The 27537-nt window shown below is 39.3% G+C and overlaps 1 protein-coding gene across 1 annotated transcript; it reads right to left on the bottom strand.

Moving 5' to 3' along the window:
• On the bottom strand, nucleotides 1-24201 carry DCTN6 (dynactin subunit 6). The gene is made up of 7 exons (XM_059909290.1): nucleotides 24094-24201; nucleotides 16850-16914; nucleotides 7318-7423; nucleotides 5299-5387; nucleotides 3618-3665; nucleotides 2062-2204; nucleotides 1-470 (listed from the first exon to the last, which is right to left on the bottom strand). The coding sequence occupies exons 1-7, from the start codon at nucleotides 24114-24116 to the stop codon at nucleotides 372-374; spliced, it is 573 nt and encodes a 190-aa protein (XP_059765273.1). The 5' UTR covers nucleotides 24117-24201; the 3' UTR covers nucleotides 1-371.
• Between the last annotated feature and the right edge of the window lie 3336 nt (nucleotides 24202-27537).

Raw genomic sequence — 27537 nt, 5'->3', positions numbered from 1 at the left:
TCCTGTCATCAACATTTTTATTTAGTTTAGTAAATGCTAGAATATAAATACATAACAATATGTTCTTTCTTCTCATGGGTAGTCTTTTATATAACTAAAATTCATGGCCAACATTTTACATAACAAAACAACACAAAATAAGAAATCTGTAAATTATCAGAAATGGGACAAGGACATCAGAAAATAATACATTTTATATAAATTATAGAGGACAGTTACAATGAAAACCCATTTCTTTCCTCTCTAACTCAATTTTACAAGATAAAGTCAACACATATTACTCTGCAGACTGCTAAGAGTGCATAAACACTGTGGCTCTTTCAAAAGACAGTGGTCAAAGACAAATGTTATCTTGATGTCATATATTGTTCTTAGTTCTTAACTGGAGTTGAGCTTCCTTTCATAGTCTTCTTTAGGTGATGGTAGTTTGGCAAGATTTTCATCAGGAAATCCAGCTGTAGTGTCTGGGGCTAAAAAGATAAGAGAATTAAGAACTGACCAGCAGAAAGCCAAGAGTATCAGGTAGAAATGATTATCACTATGTCATGGGATTACAGGTGATTTTCACTGACTTATTTTTTTTTTGGTCCTGTTGTGCAGCATGTAGGATCTTAGTTCCATGACCAGGGATCCAGGGATCGCACCTGTGCCCCCTGAAGTGGATCCCATTCACTGACTTATTTTTGCTTCTGTTTTTTCAATTTACAATGAACATACATTAAGTTTGGTAATAAGAAAAAGCCAAAAAATTTTACATATAAAAATATATGTTAATCAGTTTTCAACCTTGCTTTCGTAGATTTCACCTTGGCCTCTAATTCCAATTATAGTAGACAACACAAGTAAAATACCCCGAGTACACTGCTTTCTACATGACCTACAGAGCACACAGCTATGATACTTACCTGATCTTCACTCTTCATATACCAGCTTTGCTCAAACTTCCCTCACTGTAAATCTCACTTGGAGTACTTGTGAAAATTACGGACTTTTAGGCCCTTGCCCTAAGAACTTTGTTTCCAAAAGTCTGGGTGAATCCTTTGTAATAAGGACCTCTACATGATCCTTCCGATCAGCAAGATAATGGAAAACAGTGTTGCTTACATACCATTATGTATTAAACTTCAGATATTCTTGCTCATTTAATTCTAATCTCCCTTAACCCAACTCCAGCTTCATTTCTCCCTCTTCAATCGTTTTGCTGTTATGCAGAAAGATAGTGAAAAAATACTGGATTTGTTCTTATTTCCTTTTTGGTCTACAGAGGTAATACTTGCTTATAATAATAGTAATAATAATAAAAGCCAAACATTACAGAATTACAATAACCCAGAAAGAACTGGAATTTTAATTTCTGATAAAATATGGCTAAGAACCAAAAGTGCTAAATGTCTTGAAAAATACTTTCTTTGGGGAAAGGGAAGGAGGCTGGGTAATATACTGAGTGTGCCGAACAGTGAGGCTCCAAACTTCAATCAGAATGTCTTCTGTCCTAAGGAAGTCCCAAATGCCCTATCTTACTTATCTCCTGCTCTAATGTGAAACTCCAAATACATACTTCCCATTATTCTTGGTTATTAGGAGGGGACAATTTCTCATAAGACAGGAAAATATCTAAATATACCTGCATATTCACAAGCTGTGTTTATTTTCAAGGTATCTATGTTAGTAAACTAATAGATGAACCCAACTTGGCTATTCAGTATAAATTTGGTAGGTTCATTCCTTACCCTCCAAGGTTGGTATTTTTAGGAGCAAATCCATGTAGTTTGTAAGGCTTGGTGATGCACCTCCAGTGAAAATACATAAGACTAGGAATAACATCCCTGGATTTTCTTTTCCCATAATCAATGTGTCATTGTCATCTTTGGACATATTTCTGATATTAAGGACTCAATAATTACAAAGAAATTATAGTTTTAGGAATGTTTCTCTCATGTTTTATTTTAATTATTTGCTTTTTAAACAGCTGACTTGCTGCCCCATTAAAACAATTATGTGGTATTTTGGGAAAATTAGCAGCCCTAGAAAAGACTCTTTTTAAAAGAGAGGTTCTAGTACCTGTGGTCGCTCAGTCTGCACCCGACGAAGGCAGTCTGTGCCATAAATCACTGTGTTCTCAGGGATGACTTCAAACGTGTTCAGGTTGCAACAGGCCCCGATGATGCAACCACTTGTCAATATTACGTTTCTGCCTACATACGCTGTAGGAAAGACACAGAGAGAACTACCATGTAAGACACTCAATGACTAGAACACTATTTTTTTTCCTAAGATGATGCAAGTCTAAAAATACAAACTGCCCTTAAAAAAATATTAAGAAATCACTTTAGTCCAGAGTTTGTACAGCGCAGAGGCAGGCACCAGACTAGTATCAAGTGCATTCAAAACAGAGCTCTGCTGCTATCTGTGCAATCTTGGGCAAGTCACTGTAAATTCTCTGAGCAAGTTCATCTATAAAATAGAGACCATCCCACTTCATAGTTTGCTGTAAGGAATAAATGAGATAGTAAATGTAAAGTGTCAAGCACAGGTTTGACACATAGTAAGTATACAATAAATAGAAAATGACAGTGGGAATCATCATCATCATAATTGGTAATCCAAATTAAATAAAAACCATTAAGCAGATTAACAAAAAGCCTAATTTTATTTTTTTTTAAAAAAGAAAGCATTTTCTTTCATGCCAATCAAGACCAAGAAAGGAAAGGCACTATTCTAAAAAAGTCTTATCACTCCGGTTCTTTCTGGACAAGCTCTTGGAGCTGCTTCCCAGCAGTGATGCTGACTTACATGGCCCCCGCCTAGCCCCGCCTATGATAAAGTAGCTTACATTTGTTTCTGATGGGCTAGGGGAAAGCAGTCCTGAAATTCAAGAAAGCAAACTGCTAGAGAAACTAATTTTTTTTCTTTAATTCTACAATAACGTTAATCAACTAAATTACCACTGACTCTAGTTTTTTTTGTTTTTTTTTTAAAGGAAGGAAGGAAGTTTTTTTTGGCTTTTAACAATTATTTATTTATTTATTTATTTTTGGCTGCGTTGGGTTTTCGTTGCTGCGCGCGGGCTTTCTCTAGTTGTAGCGAGCAGGGGCTACTCTTTGCTGTGGTGCATGGGCTTCTCATTGTGGTGGTTTCTCTTGTTGTGGAGCATGGGCTCTAGGCATGCATGCTTTAGTAGTTGTGGCATGTGGGCTCAGTAGCTGTGGCTCGCGAGCTTAGTTGCTCAGCAGCATGTGGGATCTTCCCGGACCAGGGCTCGAACCTGTGTCCCCTGCGCTGGCAGGCGGATTCTTAACCACTGAGCCACCAGGGAAGTCAGACACTAGTTTTTTGGAGAAATCTTTTTCAAATCTTTCACCTGAAGTTTATGGTTTAACTCAATCCTGATTTAAATGTACATAGCTAGAATTTTAATTTAATGTATGAAACACATTACTAGATTAGGTTCCTTAAAGGCAAAGAATTTGTCTCACAGCTGTGTTAGCCCACTTCCAACCATGCCTTCCTTCCAAGCACACCACTTTGCCATGGTCTGTACTTAGGCTGTTTTCTGGAACACCACAAAGAAAAAGGAGGTAATCAGTTTTCACAATAAAGTTCCAAACATAACTTACCTTTTGATTCAATAACATTATTATCTCCTATTTTCATGGCTTGGGAATCTGTAAGCCAGAGTTAAGTAGACATTGTGAATATGTTCATCTTTCTTCCCTACTAATTCACTCTGTCCTTATCCTGCACTGGGGCAGGGACAGAGGCATGGGATGGGCCACGCAGGCTGGCCTGGCCAGAACTCCTTGCCCAGGGCAGTCTGCAAGTAAAGTTTTAATCTTTATATAGAAATATCTCAAGTATAAATAAATGTCTTCTATAGTTTTAAAGAAATGAGCACCTTATACCCCGATTTTATGAGTAACATGCTTTCACAGTTGTTTTAAGAAAATGAAAACTAATTATGAGTAACATATTTTCACAATTAAGAAAATGAAAACTAACACCCAATCACTTAAGGGTAGCACTGTTAATGGCTTGATATATCTTTATGTAAATATATGTAATTCCCTTTATATAACTGGAAATCAAACTGTACAAAATCAAACCATATAAACGTATGTAGCTCACTTTATTCGGTTCACTTCCATTTGCAAGCCTTATCCCATACCATCAAAAATCTTTAAAAACATAATTGTAAATGACTGCTTGATGGTTCTAGTGGTCCATTTTATGCTTGCAGCTTAATTTATTTAAATATTTTGCTATTGTTAAACCTTTAGATTTTCTCCTTCAAGCAGTTTCTATTATAAAATAATGTTTCGCTGACATCTTGAAAAGATTTTACTATCTTTTTAGAGTATGAAATCAGCAAAGGGGGCTTCCCTGGTGGCGCAGTGGTTGAGAATCTGCCTGCCAATGCAGGGGACACGGGTTCGAGCCCTGGTCTGGGAAGATCCCACATGCCACGGAGCAACTAAGCCCGTGAGCCACAACTACTGAGCCTGCGCGTCTGAAGCCTGTGCTCCGCAACAAGAGAGGCCGTGACAGTGAGAGGCCCGCGCACAGCGATGAAGAGTGGCCCCCGCTTGCCACAACTAGAGAAAGCCCTTGCACAGAAACGAAGATCCAATACAGCCAAAAATAAATAAATAAATAAATAAATAAATAAATAAATTAAAAAAAAAAAAAAAAAAAAAGAAATCAGCAAAGGCACTGGTGACACTCGGGGGGGAAAAATGCAAAGAATGAAATATTTTCATCTCCATCCACCATTTCCTTGTATCAGACAACAACATACTGTCAACCTAAAACTATATAGGAATCAAATGGACAGAGTGTGGTTCTTAAACCAGGATTGAAGCCAAGATTACTCTGTTTCATGTCTACGGCCACTCAGTCACTGTACCTGCCAACAAGATGTAGCAACAGGAGCAAGATGGTTCCAAAAGGTGAGTGTGAGTTTGTGTGTGCATGCATGCACACCTGAAAACAGCATACTTCTTTTACTCGGGTTATTCAATGGAACAGAGGGGATATTTTTTTGATATACTGTAAATAAGTCTTTTCAAAGAGCTGGATGGCCTAGTCCTAAAAACACAGTTTATATATATTTATATATACACATAATATAAATTACATAATATATAACATACATTATATACAATTATATTATGTGTTGAAAATAATTATATATATATAATGTAAGTATTTGATAGATAAATTACAACAATTTCTACAGAGGAGATTTAGGTACCAAAAGACAGCTGGAAATGATTTAGCTTAAATTATGGCAAAGGATACAACAGCCAACTTCAAACACATTATTGGTGCCAATGATCATAGGTTTGGGCTCTGGATCTTCGGCATCAGGAGTGATATTTTCAGGGTGACTATAAAAAAGAAGAGACAAAGTATCAACAAGTCAACAATGCAATAAGCAATTCTGCTGTTTTAGAATTTGGGTTCATTCTCTCAATTTTACCTCCATCAAGCTTAATATATGTAACGATGTAAGTAATTTCTTAATCCAAGTGAATTATTTATCCTCTATGCTGCAGAAGACTTTATTCTGAGTTGAAAAAGAACTACTGAAATGTAAAGAAGTCATAGGTGTGTACAGAAGGTCAGCCTTTCTTTGTTTACTTTTTAAACTCAAAGCCCAGTGTGCCTTTCCCAGGACAAGGTAGAAAAGATGCTGGCTAGGACGTTCGGCTTGTTGAAATGGAATCAAAATCATGCCTAACTTGAAAAATTTCCTTTCTTAATAATCATTCAAGACTGCGAAATGTAAACAGATATTCACATAAAATAATCATTTTATGCTGTTAGGTGGATAGCTGAAACATTTAGAACATAAAATGTTTGCGGTCTAAGAGGAAAAAGCCATTTAAAAACAGTGCTTTATCTCTGACAGCTGAGTTACTGCAGAATCTAACTGTTGTTAATTGACTTACACTAAAGGTGCCAAAATATATTTTAAAAAGAAACTGCTTAATATAGTAAGAAACTCCCAAATCCTAAGTAAGCATTAAGAGAAATCAATCTCTTTATCACAGTTAAGTATTTTCCCAAGGTCTTTATTAAAAATTCCATACACTGTTGCTATAAATTAGGTATAAGCTTGAATTTCCTGCCAAAATTTTACCTAGAAAGCTTTACAAATGCTTATAAAAATTTCATAGGTATTATAGTCTAGTTCACTAAGATCATGTACATGTTCTAATATTTTATAAAGTTTAAAAATTGCCTCTAGGACCCCCAATTTTTCAAATATAATTCTCAGTGTTACCCCCCAAAGCATATGAAAATATATATCAGATTTAAGTTCACATGTCTAGGTATGAGTAATAACATTGCAGCCAGAACCAAGACATCCAACCAAAAGACTACTTGAGGCAGTGAGCACAGCACTGGGCCATTGGGGGTGTCCTCAGGAAATGCCTGCTTAAGGAACAGAAGAGGCTGTCATACGCAAGGGGAAGATTATCAGACCGAGACTCAGAGATTCTGGTCATCCACCTACGAGCTATCTCACCTTGGACAAGTCTCTTTACCCCTCTGGTCTTTGGTTTCCTCATTTACTAATTACTTGTGTTGAAAAAGACGCTTAAGATGAATGGATAAAGAAGATGTGGCACATATATACAATGGAATATTACTCAGCCATAAAGAGAAATGAAATTGAGTTATTTGTATTGAGGTGGATGGACATAGTCTGTCCTACAGAGTGAAGTAAGTCAGAAAGAGAAAAACAAATACCGTGTGCTAACACATATATATGGAATCTAAAAAAAAAAAAGGTTCTGAAGAACCTAGGGGCAAGACAGGAATAAAGACGCAGACGTAGAGAATGGACTTGAGGACACGGGGAGGGGGAAAGGTAAGCTGGGACGAAGTGAGAGAGTGGCATTGACATATATACACTACCAAATGTAAAATAGATAGCTAATGGGAAGCAGCCGCATAACACAGGGAGATCAGCTCGGTGCTTTGTGACCACTTAAAGGGGTGGGATAGGGAGGGTGGGAGGGAGACGCAAGAGGGAGGGAATATGGGGATATATGTATATGTATAGCTGATTCACTTTGTTATAAAGCAGAAACTAACACACCATTGTAAAGCAATTAGACTCCAATAAAGATGTTAAAAATGAATAAATTAATTAAAAAAAAAAAGAAAAAGATGCTTAGTGTTTCCCTAGTTCTCAAATAGTGGGCTTTCCAGATGTCAGTTGTAAAAGGTCCCTAGAGATGGGGCTGAAATGAATGGAAACACTGTCTGTGGCACCTGATTCAGAGCATCTGTAAAAGTCTCACTCACGCATTTATGATGAGCGCCTGTTCTTCTATTAGGTTACCTTCGCCGATCACTATGGGCCCAGCTTCCGCAATGATTCGTGCTTTAGGGTGGATCACTGTCCTGGGTCCTGTTGAAAGTATGGTGAAAAGACATTACTTTCGAAGGCAGCGCTTCCAAGGAGGCTGTTGGGAGGAACGTTTCCTAAAGTAGGTGCCAGGCACCAGACTAGGCACGTTACAAATGTTATCACTGCCGTTCGTGCCAAATCTCAAGCCGAGGTGAGTGGAGACAGCACACGCTTTGGAGCTGGACAGCCCTCGCTCACCCTCTGTTCTGAAGCCTCTGTTACCTCAGCAGTGAAATGGAGGTGGTGATAATACCAGTCTTGCAGGGCTGTTTTAAGAATTAGATGAAATAATGTTTGTACACATAGTATTCTGACACGTAGCCAGCAATAAAAATTAATTCCCTTCCTTCCTTTCCCTCATAAAGGTAAGGCTCTCTTTGCTTACAATGTTGGTGCTTTCTTATGCTAGTGCATTACAGAATTAGTCCTTTTTAAAAAAATTAATTAGCTAATTAATTAATTAATTTTAATTAATTAATTTATTTTTGGCTGCGTTGGGTCTTCGTTGCTGTGCGCGGGCTTTCTCTAGTTGCAGTGAGCGGGGGCTACTCTGTTGCGGTGCGCGGGCTTCTCATTGCGGTGGCTTCTCTTGTTGCGGAGCACAGCTCTAGGTGGGTGGGCTTCAGTAGTTGTGGCACGTGGGCTTCAGTAATTGTGGCTCACAGGCACTAGAGCACAGGCTCAGTAGTTGTGGCACATGGGCTTAGTTGCTCCGCGGCATGTGGGATCTTCCCGGACCAGGGCTCGAACCCATGTCCCCTTCGTTGGCAGGCAGATTCTTAACCACCGCGCCACCAGGGAAGCCCAGAATTAGTCCTTTTATTAAGGGATTAAGAGGAAATATGGGCGAGATGAGAGCTAGAAAACATGGAGACTAACCTTAGCTTTGTTACTCCGTCACCACCCCTACTGGTCTAGGATGTGATTTTAACCAGTGGAAAGGGGCAACGGCAGGCAGAGGAAGGAGCCAAGCATGGTTACTGGGGTCCTGCGACTCTGATAAAGGGAGACCTGAGGCAGTGACTCCAACCTCAAGTCGAGGGGCAGGAAGGGCTCTCATCAAGCCCACTGTCGGGGTCCACTGCACTGCCTAAACCCGGTAACATCCCCTCGCCCTGCTTTATTTACCCAAAGGCCTAGCATTTGGGTGATAATGAAACCACCAATGAGAAAACAAAATCTCTCACGGCAGCCTCTCCCTCCAACACCTGCCCCCCCACCCATACCAAGGCCATTTTTATCTGTAAACACGCAGACAGGAAGTAACTGACTCTGAAAGTAAGAGAGGGTGGGCAGAAGTGCTGACAGAAAGTAGGAGGGGAGTCAGATAGATGGCACTGTCCATGAAATTCAGTATTCTATTGTTTTAATAAAGTACATTAATAACTTGTTAATTTATTCAGTAATCATTATCTGCTTGTGACAGGCAGGGCTGTATGTTACAGGGAAACAAAAAGGAATGTGTGCTATACTTGCCCTTTTGATCTGTTTATCTTAAAAATTGGGAATACTTAACATGCTTGCTCAAAAATGTATTAAATAAAGAGGCATTCCAGGTGCCCAGAGAATTGGAAGGAATCTCGGTGCAGCTTATTTTTTCCGCTAACAATGAAGAGCTGGGGATTGATAAAGAGGGTGGGGCCCAAGTCAAAGGATGCACAGAGAGTGGCTTTGTTATTTCTGTCACCTCTGGCTCCCCAAATTCTCAGCTGCTAAAGTGCAATTTCCCTGGCAAATTCTCCTGTTCAGGATAGGAGATTTCAGAATAGAAGATGGGATCACTGAGAGCCCTGGGAAGCTTCTCAAAGCGACCATGACTGTGACCACGTGTGCCTTTTTCCTTTGTTAAAAACACACACACACACACACACACACACACACACACACACACACACACACATTTATGAAAGGAATACATACTCATTAGAAAAACCTCAATCAAAGCCAAAAGTGAAAGATCCTCTCTCCTCTTGCTAATCCCATTCCCTAGAGGTAACTATTCTTAAAAATTTGCAGTATATTATTCCAGACTTAAGTACTACAATATATTTAAAATCTGTAAATATCACTGCATATAAAATATACTTCATTAGAAAGTTAAAAAATAAAGGAGAAAAGATACGAATTACAAATACATACTTTTTCAAAAAAACAAGGAATAGTACTTATTCTGCAATTTGCTTTTTCACCTAATAAGTCATGGTGATTTTTCCATATAAGTACATCTAGCTGGTTATTCTTTTTAATGGCTGAATATTATTTCACATCATATGAATATACCATAATTTATTTAACCAATCCCTTAATAAGGGGCATTTAGAAGTTACCACTTTTGGGGAGAGGTGCTAAAACATTGCTGAAACAAACACTGGATTCCTTTGAAATGAGAAATTTCTTACAGGTCTTCCAGCCATGTGAACCAATTTAAATCTGTAGTTTGCACAATACCAGATTTACATTTTACGTCAAAATATTCTATGATAAAGGGACACGATCTTTCTATTTTAGGTTCTTTATAATTAAAGCCCCAGCTAGCACCCCACCCCTTGTCTAGAAAGTCCAGGCTCTGGCCTTTATCACTTAAAGGCTATGTGCTTAATCTCTCAAATGCCTCAGTTTTCTCATCTATAAAAAGATGAGTATGATAACCTACCTCACTGGGCTGAAGTGTGGATTATATAAAATAATGTTTCAAAAGGAGATCACAGTTCTTCAAAATGGGAAGTTCATCACTACCTGACACTAAGAGCTAAGAACTTTATCACAGTAAATAAAATAACTCCTTCTGGTCTGAGAAACAGAAGAAAAGGGAGTGCTTTACTTCCCTGATACTCAGGTACTGGGGTAAAACCTCTTTTTAACCAGGGAGGAAAATTCTTGACCATACTGTAAGATAGTGAAAAAGATTAATAATTAATAAAATTAATAATTTTCCATTGCTAGCATTAAAAATCTGACAGGAGGAAGAGATCGTCATGACTGTGACAGAAAGCAGATCCTTTGCCACAGCTAGGTAAGTAGCCAGAGGCACTAGATATTCTGCTGGTACTCAGGCTGCAGCTTTTGACAACAAGCAGCCTTGCAAGAAACTACCTGAGAAAGGGCTAATAAGACAAAAGTACCACTGGGACCTGTGCTTCTTTAAAAGTTCCTCTAAAGTACAGCTTTGAAAACAATTGGTATTTTCATCTTTCCCTTTCAAAAATAATGTAATACATGTTAATTATACAAAAGAAACCCAAAGAGATGAGCACAAATTTTTAAAAATTAAATAATCCCAAATCCCATGTCTTCTTACACAATATTTAAAAATAATGCTGGGGCTATTTTAGCCAGGTGTTTATTATTGTTATTGTTTTTATCATTATTAATAAGTTTGTTAATAAGTAACTGCAAAACTGGTTATAAATCTAACGGCCTTGCCCTGGGATATAAAGCATTATATGAGACCTGTGAGCAGCTGCTGTGAGACCTGTGTTTAGGACAACACCTCCACCTGGTGGCCGCACTGCCAAACTACAAGTCTTGGAGTTCAGGGCTGAAATGACTTGAAAGGTGAAACTATCTACCTCAAGTTGTGATGTTAACAGCAAGGTCATGGGTGACAATAAACTGAATAGCTTCCCTTAACTTCTTGTAGGTCTTTTTTGGGCAGAGACTAGAGAGGTTAGTATGTGTATATGAACCGCAGGATACGTGACTGCTAAGACTTAAGTTTGGTGAACTCCTTAAAGGAACTTTCTGACTTAGGTGAGTGAGGCTTTGTCTCTGCGCAGCGCTGGAGGTCGGCACCAGACAGCCCGCAACCTGAGCACTAGTCCAAGACACTGGAATGTGAGCACAGTCTGCTCCGTACTTTTCTGCACGCAAGAGGCATTTTTACCTAGAATGGGTCTGAATTCAAACCAAGCTGAAGGGTCTTGAGGTTAAAATGCTTTAACAATAAAAATCTATCACCATGGAAAGTTTTTTTTTTAAAAGGCTGCTGTGAACTTTCTTGGCGCTCTTTCTGGCAGGGCAGTTTGTATATTTTCTTACCAAATGTGCTGAAACCCTATTTGGCTTATCTCCTTGTTTGGATAAGTGTGTCTAGAGTTGGAGCTGCCTCACTGGCTGATGAATTATTTTTCTAAATGGTTGGCCGGGCTTGATGCAACCCAGCCAGAAAGACATTCCTTGCATCAAATTTCCATTCCCCTCATTTAGTAAAGGGCATTTTTCCTGTCTATCTTTGCCACAGAAAGCAATCTCTGTGGACATTTTCATATGTCAATAAATAGCTCCAAAAGCCACAAGGTCTCTTTTGAAAATGAAAACAATTCCTTTGACCTGTAAGCTGAAGTACCTTTAAGAACTGCTTTATATTTGATGAATTTCTCAAGTCACAGCCACTGTTCTGCTTTATTGAAAAAGATTTCCATATAATGTACATATGAAACTTACATAATGTTATAAACCAATGTTACCTCAGTTAAAAAAAAAAGATTTCCACAATAAAAGGGAAGTTTATATTAAAAACTCTAATGGAAAGAACAACAGAATAAGTGGGACAAAGTGCTTCCATCACAAAGCTTTGCCACTGTATTCAGTTCTGCCTTCACATTACGATGTCCCACCAAGCCCTGTCCTAACCCCAGGAGTCTGCCTTCACCCTATAACAGGACTACAGGACTGTGCTCAGAGCTACCTTTCTGAAATGTCTTTCAGCTTTCAAAACAAAATTTTCAGGAAATAACGCATGGCCCATGAATCAAGGCAATCTAATTAAAAACAGGCTTCATACTATGAAACCTTATTTACCCAAATTATAATTAACGAGAGTGCTGTTATTTTTCCCAAGGTCTGTTTCCTAGCTGCCTCTAATGAAAGGGTCAGGCTCCTGCAGAGCCACAGCCATAGGGTTTCTGGTTAAGGACAATACTTCAAAGCTTCGGACTAGTTTCTTTGATAAACCAAATACCTGATTTTCTAGGAAAACAGAAGATCAGGTTTAATGTTCTACTAACTGAAACACAACAAAGGAAAAAATTACTTTCCTCGGGCTTTCCTGGTGGCGCAGTGGTTGAGAATCTGCCTGATAATGCAGGGGACGCGGGTTCGAGCCCTGGTCTGGGAAGATTCCACATGCCGCGGAGCAACTGGGCCCGTGAGCCACAACTACTGAGCCTGCGCGTCTGGAGCCTGTGCTCCGCAACAAGAGAGGCTGCGATAATGAGAGACCCGTGCACCGCGATGAAGAGTGGCCCCCGCTTGCCACAACTAGAGGAAGCCCTCGCACAGAAACGAAGACCCAACACAGCCAAAATAAATAAATAAATAATAATTAAAAAAAAAAAAAAAAAGAGTGGCCTCCACTCACCTCAACTAGAGAAAGCCCGCGTGCAGCAACGAAGATCCAATGCAGGCAAAATTAATTAAATAAATTAATTTTTTTAAAAAATTACTTTCCTCCTCAAATATTTCAGAATGGAATAATTTGGTAAGAGTAAAACTGATGAGGGAATGAAAAGTTATGTAAAACATCCTGAAAAATCTATTAATTAAACTACACTTAAATTTACTGCCACTTAAGCCAGAAAACAGAGCTTATTAAGTGCTCAAATCTCATACTGTAACAGAAGACTTACATTAGCTATTCTGATAAATTAAGCAAAAACAAAAACAGTCATATGTTGAAAAATAGTCCATTGACAGAGGAATGGATAAAGATGTGGTATATATATATATACAATGGAATATTACTCAGCCATGAGAAAGAATAAAATAATGCCATTTGCAGCAACATGGAAGGACCTAGAGATGATCATACTAAGTGAAGTAATTCAGACAAAGACAAATATCATATATTGCTTATATGTGGAATCTAAAAAAATGGTACAAATGAACTTACTTACAAAACAGAAATAGAATCACAGATGTAGAAAACAAACTTACAGTTACCAGGGGGAAAAGGGAGGGGGAGGGATAAGCTGGGAGATCAGAACTGACATATACATACCACTATGTATAAAATAGACAACTAATAAGGACCTACTGTATAGCACAGGGAGCTCTACTCAGCACTCTGTAATGACCTATATAGGAAAAGAATCTAAAAAAGAGTGGATAGATGTATATGTATAACTGATTCACTTCGCTGTACAGCAGAAACTAACACAACATTGTAAATCAACTATACTCCAATAAAAATTATTAAAAATAAATAAAATAAAAGTTTCCCTAAGAAGAAAATTCCACACCCCCCCCCCCAAAAAAAACAAAAACCACAACACTAAAAATAATTTTAAAAAAACATGGTAGGGAGAGTGAGATTAAATCAGATAACTTATCTCTACTCTCAGCTTTGATTTAACTTTATATCTCCCAGGAGCTTTTTTAATCTGATGTATTACATCAGAAAAATGAATTAATAGTATCAAAAGATAAGAGTTAATTTTATACCAAATATAACATGACAGAAATGACTAAATACCAATACTGGAAAATTTCGATATTTATATATAAAATTAGAGATAAGAAACAGGCACAATGAAAATGAGATAAGAATTGTGTAACATAGAACACTGGGTAACTATATCACTTCTGAATCTTTTCCTTAATTTTCTTTCAAAATATTTATTTATTTATATTTTTGGGCTGCATCAGGTCTTAGCTGCGGAACATGGGCTTCTCTCTAGTTTGGGCACGGGCTCAAGAGCTGCGGCGCGTGGGCCTAATTGCCCCGAGGCCTGTGGGATCCTAGTTCCCCGACCAGGGATCGAACCTGTGTCCCCAGCTCTGGAAGGCAAACTCCCAACCACTGGACTGCCAGGGAAGCCCCTTTCCTCAATTTAAAAAATTGAGATGTTTCTGTAACGTAAGCAAATTTTCTTGTTCTAAAAAACTGGGTCAAAAATAAACCCAACAAATATTAACTTAGATCCATTCTATGATAAACTTCAAATCACTAGTTTTTAAAAAATTACCATTTCTTATGCTACAATCCGTCACTGAAAATCTGTGTTGAACAATCATTTTATATTTTAACCATCAAAGTTGTGCATGATCAGATGGTAATCAGCTTACACGGAAAGTAGATTTAAATACTGTATTTCTTTACATAATTTCAACATTTACAGAAGGCAGGAGGATGAAAGGGATAAACAAAGGGGAGAAGCACAAAGAAATGAAAGACAGAGGGAGAACAGAAAAGCGAGCGCTGATTCCTGAATCCCCCAGGCCCCAGTCCTATGTAGTGGTCCAGCTCTCCGTTTCACAGGATAAAGCCTTTACTGCTATTCTAGGGGTGCTTTGCAAGGACAGGACCTGTTATTTCAAATCTGAAACACACACACACATATATGTATACCTGTGTGTACATTTATGCCTGTAGAGACATTCATACCATCTATATATCTACTACACAGTAGATACTGAACACTTATTGTTTAAAGTGAGGAAGAAGTAGAAATGAGAGGGAAAGTAATTATTCTTATTTTCCTTCTAATTATAGAATACCTTGTGGGATACTATTAGATGTTATTCCTCGAATCATGAAGAAAACCATAAAAATACTAGAATAAAAATGCAGAGGAGGGACTTCCCTAGGAACATTTTGATAAACATGTGACTATAATAATTTCTCCTCATAAAAAATCTGCAAGTGGTTTAAGTGTTAACAAAGAGTTAATATAGCACTGGAAAGAAAAAGCCACCATGTAAACTTTGAAATTCTGTCAATTTAAAATATTATAATTAAATAAATCCAACCTGGCAAATTCCTAATGATGTTCCATAATACTGGCACGATCTTTTTTTTTTTTTTTTTTTTAGTAATTTAATGCTGTATTTCCTTTATTTATTTATTTATTTGGTTATGCCGGGTCTTAGTTGCAGCAGGCGGGCTCCTTAGTTGCGGCTTGCCGGCTCCTTAGTTGTGGCATGCATGTGGGATCTAATTCCCTGACCAGGGATCGAACCCAGGCCCCCTGCATTGGGAGTGCAGAGTCTTAACCACTGGGCCACCAGGGAAGTCCCCAATACAGGCACAGTCTTAAGACATGGTTTTATAAGACATGATGCCTGAAGTGGCTGGAGGCTTCGACTTACTAAAATTAAAAAAATTTTTTTTTCTTTTACAGATATTGTTAGTATAAGGGAACAAGGCATATCTTCTCTCTGAAAGTGTACTTAGTTCCCTGAAAGCTCTACTCCAGCAACACACAGGGGCTAGTAAGGATGGGCTCATGTTAATAAAGCTACCAGGGCACCATGTCCAGTGAAAACACATGTAAAAGAACTAGGATGTGCTAAAATGTGCATTTGGGGGAATTAAATCATGTTCGTATAAGCAAGCTGCCTCGTGTTAAATTGTTCAGTTGATTTAAATGTTGGACTTCACCTCTAACAAGGCTACACTGATTTTACAGTGTGATTAGCCAACGTTTATTGAGTGCTTACTATCTGTTAGGTATTGGGCAATGACTTTCACAAATATTCTTTTATTTAATCCTTCAAAAACCTATGAGGTTAAAAAAAAAAAAACCTCTGAGGGAGGCACTAGTATTTTGCCTGTGACAAAAGCTGCTAACTACCACCGAATATCCATTCTTCCCTTTTGCCTTGTAACAGAACCCAATAAGGGGGCAGCAATGCGTCCAGTTCAGACTACATCTCCCAGCCTTCTCTGTAGCTAAGTGTGTCCATGAGACCAAGACCAAGGCAAAAGACTGTGTGGAACTTTCAGGAAGACTATTTAAGGGGAGCTGATGCACTGGGAGGCACACCCTTTGTCTCTGCTCCTCCCCTTTCTTATCCAAGATCACTCTCCGTGCTCTAGCCATCACATCCTGGCCTGCAAGGCTGCAGCTCCCAGACAATCAACTGACAGGCCCTGAATTGCCTACCCCTGGGCTTTTTACATAAGGGAGTAAAGCTTTGAGTGTGTAAGCCACCACTACAAGCAGTTGAACCTAATTCTGATACACACAATTACACAGATGGGGAAAATGAGACAGGTTAAGTGACATGCCAGAGGTAACTGAGCAGGTTAAGAGCGAGGATGCTACCCCAAGTCTGTCAGACTCCGTGGTTTATACTCTTAACAGAATGTAAGCTCTGTGAAGGCAGTACCTGTGTCTGCTGTGTTCACTGCTGGGTCCCTAGTGCTAGCACAGTGCCTGGCACATAGTAGGTACACAATAGCTGTCTCTCAGATAAAAAAATGACTTTACTATATTGCCTTGTTAGTTTATCAGACATGAGTTTAAATATAGACTCCATCACACTAAATTCTTTTAGAAATATTAAACACTTAGAGAAATACACTGTTTCTCAATAAAATTAGGACATCAGTCAAACATAGAAAATAATACCTAATGAACTGTAAAGCACTGAAATAAATCACACCAATTCTTGAGAAACAACACTAATAGGCTATTTTCTTACCTATAGTTACATCACCCCTGATTTCACTCTCTACGCACACAACTGCTCCAGGTGCAATCTTCACACTGTAGGAAAAAAAAGGTAACATTCATCATGTGTACAGTTTAAAAATAGTGTTATAGAAGCTATCCTGACACTGCAATGAGAAAAAGGTTAAAACAAACTGAAAGAAAAATGAAAAGTAAACTGTAAGATTTAATATATTATAAACTTCTCAGGTGGCACACCATCCACTGAGCTAAAATTATTTATCATGCGTTCTTAAAATGCTCGAGAGGAAAAGAGGCTTTGGACTCTTTTAACACCAACATTGTTTCTAAATAGCAAAAAGCTCAAAACAATCTAGATATTCATTAGTAGGGAACTGGTTAATAAATTATGGTATACTATGAACTAATATACAGCATAATAAAGAATGAATAATCCTGTATGTAAAGAGTTGGAATGATCTCCAAGCTACATTGTTAAGTCAACAAAATCAAAGCCAGAAGATGGATAGTAACATGCCAGTATTTTGGTTAAAAAGAGGAAAAAGAATGTTCATTCAAAATATTTAACAGTGTAGCAATGCAATATTAATATAGAAATCAACGTAGAAATTTAAAATTTACAAATATTCCTATTTATTCTCTATGTATATGATAAAACTGATCAAGTGATATAAATTGTAGTGCAAATTATTCAAAAAATTAATAATTTCCAAATAATTTATTAATGTTTTTGATATTCTGCTGTGATCTTTTGTTGGACACAGCTGAATCTAGCTAAATGCTGCCCTAGCTGAGCCATGAGCTGACATGAAGAACTGTACCAAATGACTTCCCCATTAAACTGATAATCATTAAGTAACTTGTAGTCATTAATAATTTTTCTTAGTAGTAATGATATTATTCATGGTGTTAAATCTGCTCTGTTTCTATGAAATAACAATACTATTTTAGATATTTTTACTTTATGTCTGTGTGAATTTTTCAAAATTTTGATTTCTAGTTGTTCACTGCAAGTTTACAGGATTACAATAACTTTGTATATTGACCTTGTATCTTGCAACCTTGCTAAACCCACTTAGTTCCAGTAGTTTTATAGATTCTCTGGGATTTTCCATGTAAACCAGTTTCATGTAAACAATTTTGTTATCTGTGGATAGGGACAGTTTTATTTCTTCTTTTCCAATTTGTATTCATATTATTTCTTTTTCTTCCCTTATTGCCCTAAGACTTCCAGTATGATATTAAATAGAAGAGTGATGAAACCAGACATCCTTGCCATGTTCTAGCTCTACAAGATAAACAAAACCTATCAAAGTTTCTTCTAAGACATGAACTTTGCATTTCAAGTAAATTACTAAAACCTGGTATATAAAACAGTTGAAGTTTTCTTGATTTGCATGTTACAGCCTTGATTTATAAATTTTCCAGAAAGTTGTTTTCTCATTTCAGTAAACATCGTATTTATATTTAAATAAATATTTATATCACCACCAGCAAGGACCAGAAATCTAGAGTGCAATGATTCACTCATATCAATATCATTAAGTTCTATAAATATTCATGTATGAAAATACTTATTTATTTATTTTTAATTAATTAATTTATTTATCTATCTTTGGCTGCATTGGGTCTTCGTTGCTGAGCACGGGCTTTCTCTAGTTGCCGTGAGCGGGGGCTACTCTTCACTGTGGTGCGCGGGCTTCTCATAGCAGTGGATTCTCTTGTTGCGGAGCACGGGCTCTCTCTAGGCGCGCGGGCTTCAGTAGTTGTGGCACTCGGGCTCCGTAGTTGTGGCTTGTGGGCTCTAGAATGCAGGCTCAGTAGTTGTGGTGCACGGGCTTAGTTGCTCTGTGGCATGTAGGATCTTCCCAGACTGGGGCTCAAACCCGTGTCCCCTGCATTGGCAGGCGGGTTCTTAACCACTGCGCCACCAGGGAAGTCCCTACTTGCTTATTTTTAACATACAGTGGATACTATAAACAAATTTAATGGTACTTTCTATTTGTTTTTCATGTCTTTTTTGGATACTTCTTTGATTTTAAAAAATATTATTGCAAAGTTTTATTTTTTCAAATGTTTTACTGTGAAACAGATTCATGTTTTTAAAATTTGTCCTCCTTGATGACTGAAAATTTTCATTATATGCAACATGAACTTAAACAAGACAACCTTACCATTCTAATAAAATACTTAAGTGTTTAGCACATTCAGCTTTTCTGAAATGACTTTTGAGCATCATTTACAACTGGTGCAATCTGTACAGCAGTACTAGTGTGTAACTGCTTAATATTTGTATTTTCTTGAATATTTCCAAACTATCTCTGGAAGAACAGGTAAGAAACAATCAATACTCACTGCCTTCAGAGAGAGGAGCTAGATAGCAGGGACACAACGGTAGATGGAAGATTTTTTTCATTATATATCATTTTTTAAATTGCTTGCATTTTGAATCACACAAATGCATTACCTATCCAATCAATCAATCAATAATTGATCAAATTTTCTTAAGGCCAGGTACTAAAGAGGTCCTGGATATGTTTCCATAATCAGGGTGAAACTTTATCCACTTTCCTGAAAAAGTCCCCCTCAAATCATAATCCCTAAAAGTGTCTCTCCCTTTATTTTATCTAAAAATACTTTCATGTAACTTGTAAGTATCATTTAATGAACTTTAGACTCCTTAGTTTCCCTTTAAGACCAGTTTTTCTGTTCTTCAAATCATTTCTCCCACTGCTTCAGCAACAATCCTCTTTAACCAAGGAAAAAATTATTATTTTTCATTAGCATTACTTCTCATTACTTTCAGTCTCCAATAAACTGCTATCACAAATATAACCTGATTACACCATACTCACAATGGCATGGGTTAGAATATTTCTAGACCACTGTTCATAACTGTTCTGTGTCATATTACAACCAGGATGCTTGATATCGTACTAGCAGAAATGACACAAGTCAATGGAGGGAAGAAATGAAAGGCTGTGTTACGAAATAAGCGTGAATACTTGGAATATTCAATATGGTTATATTCTGGTCCATTTCTTATCTTGTATTAGTTTGTTCAGGGTGATGGTGTTTTGTTTTCCCTTTAATGACAGCTATCCAATGATGATGCAGCTGTAATTTAACTGAGACACTAGGACATTTCTGGTGGCACTATCAGGACACCTCTTTGAAATTACTGTACCAATATGCACCAGGAATCATAAAAATATTCATAATGTGTGATCTAGGAAATCTATTTCTGTAGTTCTATCATCAAGAATTCAATAGGAGGGAAAAAAAAAAAAAGAATTCAATAGGAGGAAAATAGATGCACAAATTGGTCATTATAGTATTATTCAGAACAGTGAAACATTGCTAATAACCTTGATAGCCATAAAAAGGGAGAGGTAATGAAATAAAATATTGCCACCAGCTTATTGGAACACTATGTACTCCTTAACAATAAAAACAAGGTAATACTACCTTTTTACAGAAAAAGTTTGCCCACCCCTGGTCTACATGGACAACTTATCTCTCCTTGCAAAATACCACTAAAACAACAGTAAAGGAATAAAAGAAGTACTATTCCCAAAGAGCAAGGGAGAGGAGATAACAGCAGATGAAAGATGTCAAGACCTTCAGAAGACTGTAAGCAGCAGGAAAAGTCACTGCGAGGCTTAGCCTGGAGGCACTAGGTACTAGGGAAGGGGAGAAAACGTGAGGCAACCAAGCAGTCGGATGTCTGCCCCCGGTCCCCATCCTCAGGGGCACAGCCGGGTGATGACCGGCCCCTCCATGAGGCGCTGCACTTAAGATATCAGGCCAAAGCCAGGTGACAGTGACGGGCACAGCAACAGTGAGACCACCAGCACCCTTCCCCATGTGCCTTCCTGGCCTCATACACAATTTCAGGCAGCAAGGAGATAAGAAGATGATTCTTTTCTACAGAAACTACCAGACATCCTGAGTTCTTCAATGAAAAGCTCAGCTTCCTGCCTGACCTGCTCTACCCTGAAACACATGAGAGGACAAGCCTAATGCATATACCTGGAGCTCCCAGCTGTGCTGTTCTCATGCTTAACAATGGACAGAATGGACAGAAGGCCATTATCAGATACATCTGGAAAGCCTCCAACTAAGAAGGAAAAAACCAAAACAACCAGGAAAAAAAAGTAGTTTGAAGAAACACAGTTAATTCAGATAGTAGAAGAAAACATTGAAAACACACAACCCTTACAATTGAGAGAAATGAGACACTACTACATAAGTCAAGACAGAAGCCTATGAAAAAGGAACAGAGTCTAAGAAAGAGGTCCTAGAAATAAAACACATGACTAATATTTAAAATTCACTAGAAGGATGGAGGTTAAAAAAAGAGCTCACCCAGAAAGTAGAACAAAATGTAAAAAAAAAAAGAGAAAAGGCAGGACGGTTACAGGACCAATACATGAGGTATAAAAGTAATCCCAATAAAAGTAATCTTGAAAGGAGAAAATAGAGATATTGGTGGAGAATAAACTATGAAAGAATAATACAAGAAAATTCCCCAGGACATAAGGCTATCAATCTCCACTCTGGAAGGACTCAGTGAATGCAAAACACCCATGCCAAGTACCATTATCATAAAATTTTTGAACACTATAGAGAAGATCCTCAAAAGTTTCCAGGGGTGGGGGGTGCAATAGTCACACACGGAGGGGAAGAAATAATCAGAATGGCATCAGATTTCTTAAGAGCAATACTGGATACTACAAGACCAGCAAACAATCGTTACAGAAATCTGAGTGAAAACTAGGTTTAACCTAGAGCTGTTTATCCAGCCAAACTAGCAAACAACTATGGAAGGAAAATAAAGACATTTTTAGACTTGCAAGGACTAAAAAAAAAATCTCCTATGCACTCTTTGTTAGGAAGCTAATGAAGGATGTACTTAGCTAAATAAAAGTAAACCAACAGACAAGACAGATTCTAGAAACAGAGGCTCCAGCGTGCAAGGACAGAGGGAAACATCAGGATAACAGCTGTGCATCAGTCTTAGAGAGCAAAGTTCACAGAGGACTTCAAAGGGAAGATTTCTAGGAAAAAAGAAAAAAAACAGAAAGATTATGTGATGAGCATTTGGAAAAAAATTTTACGAGGCATTTGACATACCTGTGGGAAGATATGAAAAACATCAGTACATAGAAAAGAAAGAAAATGAAAAATGAAATTATTTGGTTAAATTTTAGATGAACTCAGCTTGAGGTATCCATGGAGAAAGACCCAGTATATCCAGATCTGGAGCCATGAGAGAGTTCTAGACCAGAAATACAGCTCTGAAGAGTCAGCAGGGTACAAACTCTTTAATATGTCTCTCCATCATTCATATTCCAGAATCCTCCCAAATATTCCCTAATATAAATGAAAAGTAACACCAAAAATAAATATTTTTAAAAATCACCACTTCCTTACTGATGTGAAAAACTAAAAAAAGACGTGCAAGAATTTTTCTTCTATAAATTTCGGTGAACAAACCTTCCTACCACAAAGTATTTTTAAAGCTCTAAGTAAAAAGAATATCAAACCAAAAACTAATAATCCCTGGGTCTATCTTCAAGAAATGTTGTTGAGATTAGACACAGCTATGTCTGCTCCCATCATTTTGACAGGCACTGACTTTCTACAAGGAACAAGTTAACAAAATTTTAAAATGATCCATCTGGGTTACTACGTGTCGATTGTCTGCTGAAATCACAGAAAATATAAAACCTTTCTACTGAATAGAAGAAAGAAAAAACTTCAGTGACATGAAGCAGAAAACAGAAAACGGTCCAAATCTCTCATTTTCTAGATGAGGAAACTGAAGCCCAGAGACTTTAAATGTCTTGAAGCAAAGTTCATTTCCCGGACATCATTATTCTAACGCCAGTCATCTCTTTTCTGTTAGCTGAAAGTTTCCTGGAAACATCCTGTCGTTTTGGATATTCTTTCTGTGACAGCTGAATGATGCTGCCCTTGAATGTATCAACATTTGTAAATGTTTTTTCAAGTTGGTTTGTGTGTTTAAAAAAGCAATTTTATTAAGCCCTGGACAAATAAACTAACCTCTATAAAACATCTCATTTTAGACATGATTTCCCATCCCAGTTTTCCATTCCCTCAGCCTCCCTCTCGCTATGATTTTTTTATGAAAAAAGTATTATCTAACGTTTAACTTATCCTGGGCAAGCGAGAACAGGTGAGACTCAAAAATGCCCTGTCTTCAGTTTTATGCAGAAGAAAGAGGCTCCAGGTAGTGTGTGTTACAATCAGCACACTTTGTGAGGCAGGAATAATTAAACTCACCGCTAGATCAATTAAAACGTGGTCCGAACATCTCCACGTAGACCTCACTGTACCTGGGAGTGATGGGGCGGACGGGGAAAACAGGCAGCTGGGAGAAGGCTTAGCCAAAGACCTACTTATTAAAACAACAATCAACACCACCTTTATCTCCACTGCACACTACTATACACTGTGCATAATATTCTTAGATCTTTCCTCTTTATCTTATGAAAAAGATTACAATTACCTGCCTAAAGAGAAGAAGAACCTAAATGTTAATTTATGGCACCCAAAACAAGGTTTGTCGGTTTTCTTTTTCAGAGAGAGTCACCAGAGGGTGCTCGACACTGCTGCTGTGGGGAACAGTTTAACTTAAGCGTGTCCCCATCCCAGCCGCTCCTTTCCACCCAGAGTGCCCAGCCAGTACGACCACTGGAGAAGCAGCCCCAGGGCCTGTCCCCACGCGTCTACAAAGCAGCTAGTTTTGGTCCAGGGGCGGCCCCCCTGGAGTCCGTCTACACAAACACACAGCGCCCACGACAGGCAGGAAGGGACTGGGGAGCGGCCGGCACTCCCGTGTGTGTCGGGGACACAGGGCAGCTACAGGCACCCCGAGGGCAGCGGAAAGGAAGGGGACGGTTCCTCCGTGTCCGGGGCGGGGGGCAACACCCTCCTCCCCTCGCAGCCCCGCCCGAGACCGCTTCCGCGCAGGCGCGTGGCGGAGGAGAACCGGGGAGGTCGCGGAGGGACCGAGAACCAGAAGCTTCCCCGCCCCATTCCGTATACCTTCACGGGCCGCTACTCCGTCGCCCCCTCCCTCCGCGGAGGCCCCGGTCTGGACCTTAGGAACCGTCTAAGCCGGGCGCCCGGGATAAGACACCATCTAAGTCCCCACCACAGGCGACCAAGAACAGGTTCCACCCCTGCGGAGAGGACAGAACAGGCTTTTCTCAGACAGCGACCCACCTTTTTTGAGTCTTTTCCGCCATGGTTTGGGCCTGACCTCCAGTTGGATCTACACAACCGCCTGGGCAAAGCGACGATCTCTACGAGCGATTGCAGGGCCTGGCAGGATCGGGAAGGGGCGGAGCCTGGGGCTGCTCGCGGGGGCGGGGCGGGGCCGGCTCTGGTTTAAGGTTCCACTTCGCAGGTGTAAGCGGGCTTGTGCCAGGGGGCGGTGCGTGGCCACCATCTGGTTTTAGCGCAATCCGGGGATCGATGGACTCGGATTTAAAACAGCCGTTTAGTTTGATCCAACGCACGTCATTGTGACCTCATTATACCCCACTGTTCATTCTCAGTCTCCTTTCCTTAAGCATCCTACTGCTAAACCCTGGGCCCTTTTCCCTTTCAGTGTGAGCTCGTTATTCCCATAAGTTAAGTACCCTCTACCTGCTGTCGGTCTCAGGTTAATATCTCTAATTCTGTCCTCCTTGCTGAGCTGATTATTCGATTGCCTACTTGACGTGTCCACTTGGGTGCCTCAAGGTCTTATGAAACCTAAAATGTCCAGAACAGAGCTTTTGATTTACGCCCTTGCCCTCTCTCCAGAGGATCCAAGTTGGTCATTTGATCTCTGTCTCAGTAAAGGAGTCTGCCATTCACCCAGTTGCTCAAGCAAGAAGCTCAACAGTCATCCTTGGCAGTCCTCACCTCTCCATACATAATTCACCGGCAAGTTCTGCTGCTCCTACATCTCATTCTTACACTTTGCATCATTTACTCTGCCTCCTCTCTAATCTCCCCCTGTAGTCTGCCCCTTCCACCCTTGACCTCTGAAATCACACCCCCATCCAAGCCCCTCTCCTGTAGCTAAAATCATCCTTTAAAAACCAGATTCAGTTATTTTACTTCCCATTCCTTTTAAAATCCAGCCCCTGCCCAGTTCTCTCTTCTTTAATTTCATGTTCTCTTCCTCTTTCTCTTTCTCTAATCACACTTTCATTCTCCAGGAAGCCAGGCTGAATCTCAGACCCAAACAGCTTCCACCTGCCCTCGGCCCCCACCCCCCTTTCTGACTCTAGTCTCAGATAGATGTCATATACTGGGCGTATCAGCCAGGGTTCGACCACAGAAACAGAACCACTAGGAGATAATATATTAAGAGATTTATTGCAGGGAATTGGTCAGCGTGATTGTGGGGCTGGCTAGGCAGGTGAGAAATCTTCAGGGCAGGCTGGAACTCCGACACATGGAGTGAAGCCCTGTCTACAGGTGGAATTTCTTCAGGAAGCTCCAGCTCTGCCCCTAAGGCCTTTTAACTGATTGAATCAAGCCCACCCAGATTATCTAGGATAATCTCCATTCCTTAAAATCAGCTGGTTATGGCATTTAATCACATCTACAAAATACTTTCACTACATCACCTAGACTGGCATTTGATTGAATAACTGAGAACTGTAGCCCAGCTCAGTTGATAACAAGAAACTGACCTTCATTCTCAGAGAAGCCCTCTCTGACCACTGAGTCAGAAATAGGTCACTCTTATATGTATATGTATAATTGAATCACTTTGCTGTACACCTGAAACTAGCAAAACATTGTAAGTCAACTATAGTCCAATATAAAATAAAAAATTTTTTAAAATAGGTCACTCTTGCTATAATGTTGGTTATCTCCAAGGGATAAGGATAGCATCCATCACCAGCCATACTTCTTTATTTTACTACCTCCCCCAAAGACTAAGTTCCATGAAAGTAAGGCCATATGAGTTTGTCCCTACTCTTTACTCACTGACCACAGTACCTGACACATAGTTGATAATCAAAAAAAAATTGTTGAATAAATACATGGATGAATTTAGAACATCCTGTTGTCTCCAAGCATGTAAACACCTATTCGTTTTTAAGCAATGTCTGTCTAAATTAATTTGAAAGACTTCCATGGCCCAGTCAGAATGGCCATCATCAAAAAATCTACAAACAGTAAATGCTGGAGAGGGTGTGGAGAAAAGGGAACCCTCTTTGCACTGTTGGTGGGAATGTTAATTGATACAGCCACTATACAGAACAATATGGCGGTTCCTTAAAAAACTAAAAATGGAAGTGTCATACAATGCAGCAATCCCACTACTGGGCATATACCCAGAGAAAACCATAATTCAAAAAGAGTCATGTACCACAATGTTCATTTCAACTCTATTTACAATAGCCAGGAAACGGAAGCAACCTAAGTGTCCATCAACAGATGAATGGATAAAGAAGATGTGGCACATATATACCATGGAATATTACTCAGCCATAAAAAGAAACGAAATTGAGTTATTTGTAGTGAGGTGGATGGACCTAGAGTCTGTCATACAGAGTGAAGTAAGTCAGAAAGAAAAACAAATACCATATGCTAACACATATATATGGAATTTAAAAAAAAAAAAGGTTCTGAAGAACCTAGGGGCAGGACAGGAATAAGGACACAGACGTAGAGAATGGACTTGAGGACGTGGGGAGGGGGAAGGGTAAGCTGGGACGAAGTGAGAGAGTGGCATGGACATATATACACCACCAAATGTAAAATAGCTAGCTAGTGGGAAGCAGCCACATGGCACAGGGAGATCAGCTTTGTGCTTTGTGACCACCTAGAGGGGTGGGATAGGGAGGGTGGGAGGGAGGGAGACGCAAGACGGAAGAGATATGGGAACATATGTATATGTATAACTGATTCACTTTGTTATAAAGCAGAAACTAACACACCATTGTAAAGCAATTATACTCCAATAAAGATGTTAAAAAAAAAAAAAAAAAAGACCTCCATGGCATGGGTGCTAGGGTTCTCCAGAGAAACAGAAGCCGTGGGAGACACACATTTATTTTAAGGAACTGGCTCACGTGGTTATGTAGAAGTGGACCCCCTGGCTGGAAGAAGTTGATCTTGCAGTCTCAAATACATCTACAAGTGGGAAATTCAGGCAGGGTTTCTATGAGGCAGAATTGCTTTCTGCGGGGGGAAACCTCAGTCTTTGCTCTTAAGGCCTTCAGCTGATTGGATGAGGCCCACCCACACTTTGTTTATTTTATTTATTTATTTTTGGCTGTGTTGGGTCTTCGTTGTTGCGCGCAGGCTTTCTCTAGTTGCGGCGAGCGGGGGCTACTCTTTGTTGCGGTGCGCGGGCTTCTCATTGCGGTGGCTTCTCTTGTTGCAGAGCACGGGCCCTAGGTGTGCGGGCTTCAGTAGTGGCAGCACGTGGGCTCAGTAGTTGTGGCTCACGGGCTCCAGTAGTTGTGGCTCGCGGGCTCTAGAGCGCAGGCTCAGTAGTTATGGCGCATGGGCTTAGTTGCTCCTTGGCACGTGGGATCTTCCTGGACCAGGTCTCGAACCTGTGTCCCTTGCATTGACAGGCGGATTCTTAACCACTGCGCCACCAGGGAAGTCCACCCCTCACATTTTGGATGGTAATGTGTTTTACTAAAAGTC

Source organism: Balaenoptera ricei, chromosome 21, assembly GCF_028023285.1.
Source record: "Balaenoptera ricei isolate mBalRic1 chromosome 21, mBalRic1.hap2, whole genome shotgun sequence".
Classification (NCBI taxonomy): domain Eukaryota; kingdom Metazoa; phylum Chordata; class Mammalia; order Artiodactyla; family Balaenopteridae; genus Balaenoptera; species Balaenoptera ricei.
Note: the sequence above shows the minus strand (reverse complement) of the source record. Positions and strands in the feature narration are given on the sequence as shown.

Coding starts and splice junctions, on each gene's coding strand:
- DCTN6 (XM_059909290.1), bottom strand. CDS start 24,116: ATGGCGGAAAAGACTCAAAAAAG. Junction 5,388..7,317: donor CAGGCGCTCATCATAAATGC/GTGAGTGAGACT, acceptor TCTTTTTTATAG/TCACCCTGAAAATATCACTC. Junction 471..2,061: donor TGCAGACTGAGCGACCACAG/GTACTAGAACCT, acceptor TTATCTTTTTAG/CCCCAGACACTACAGCTGGA.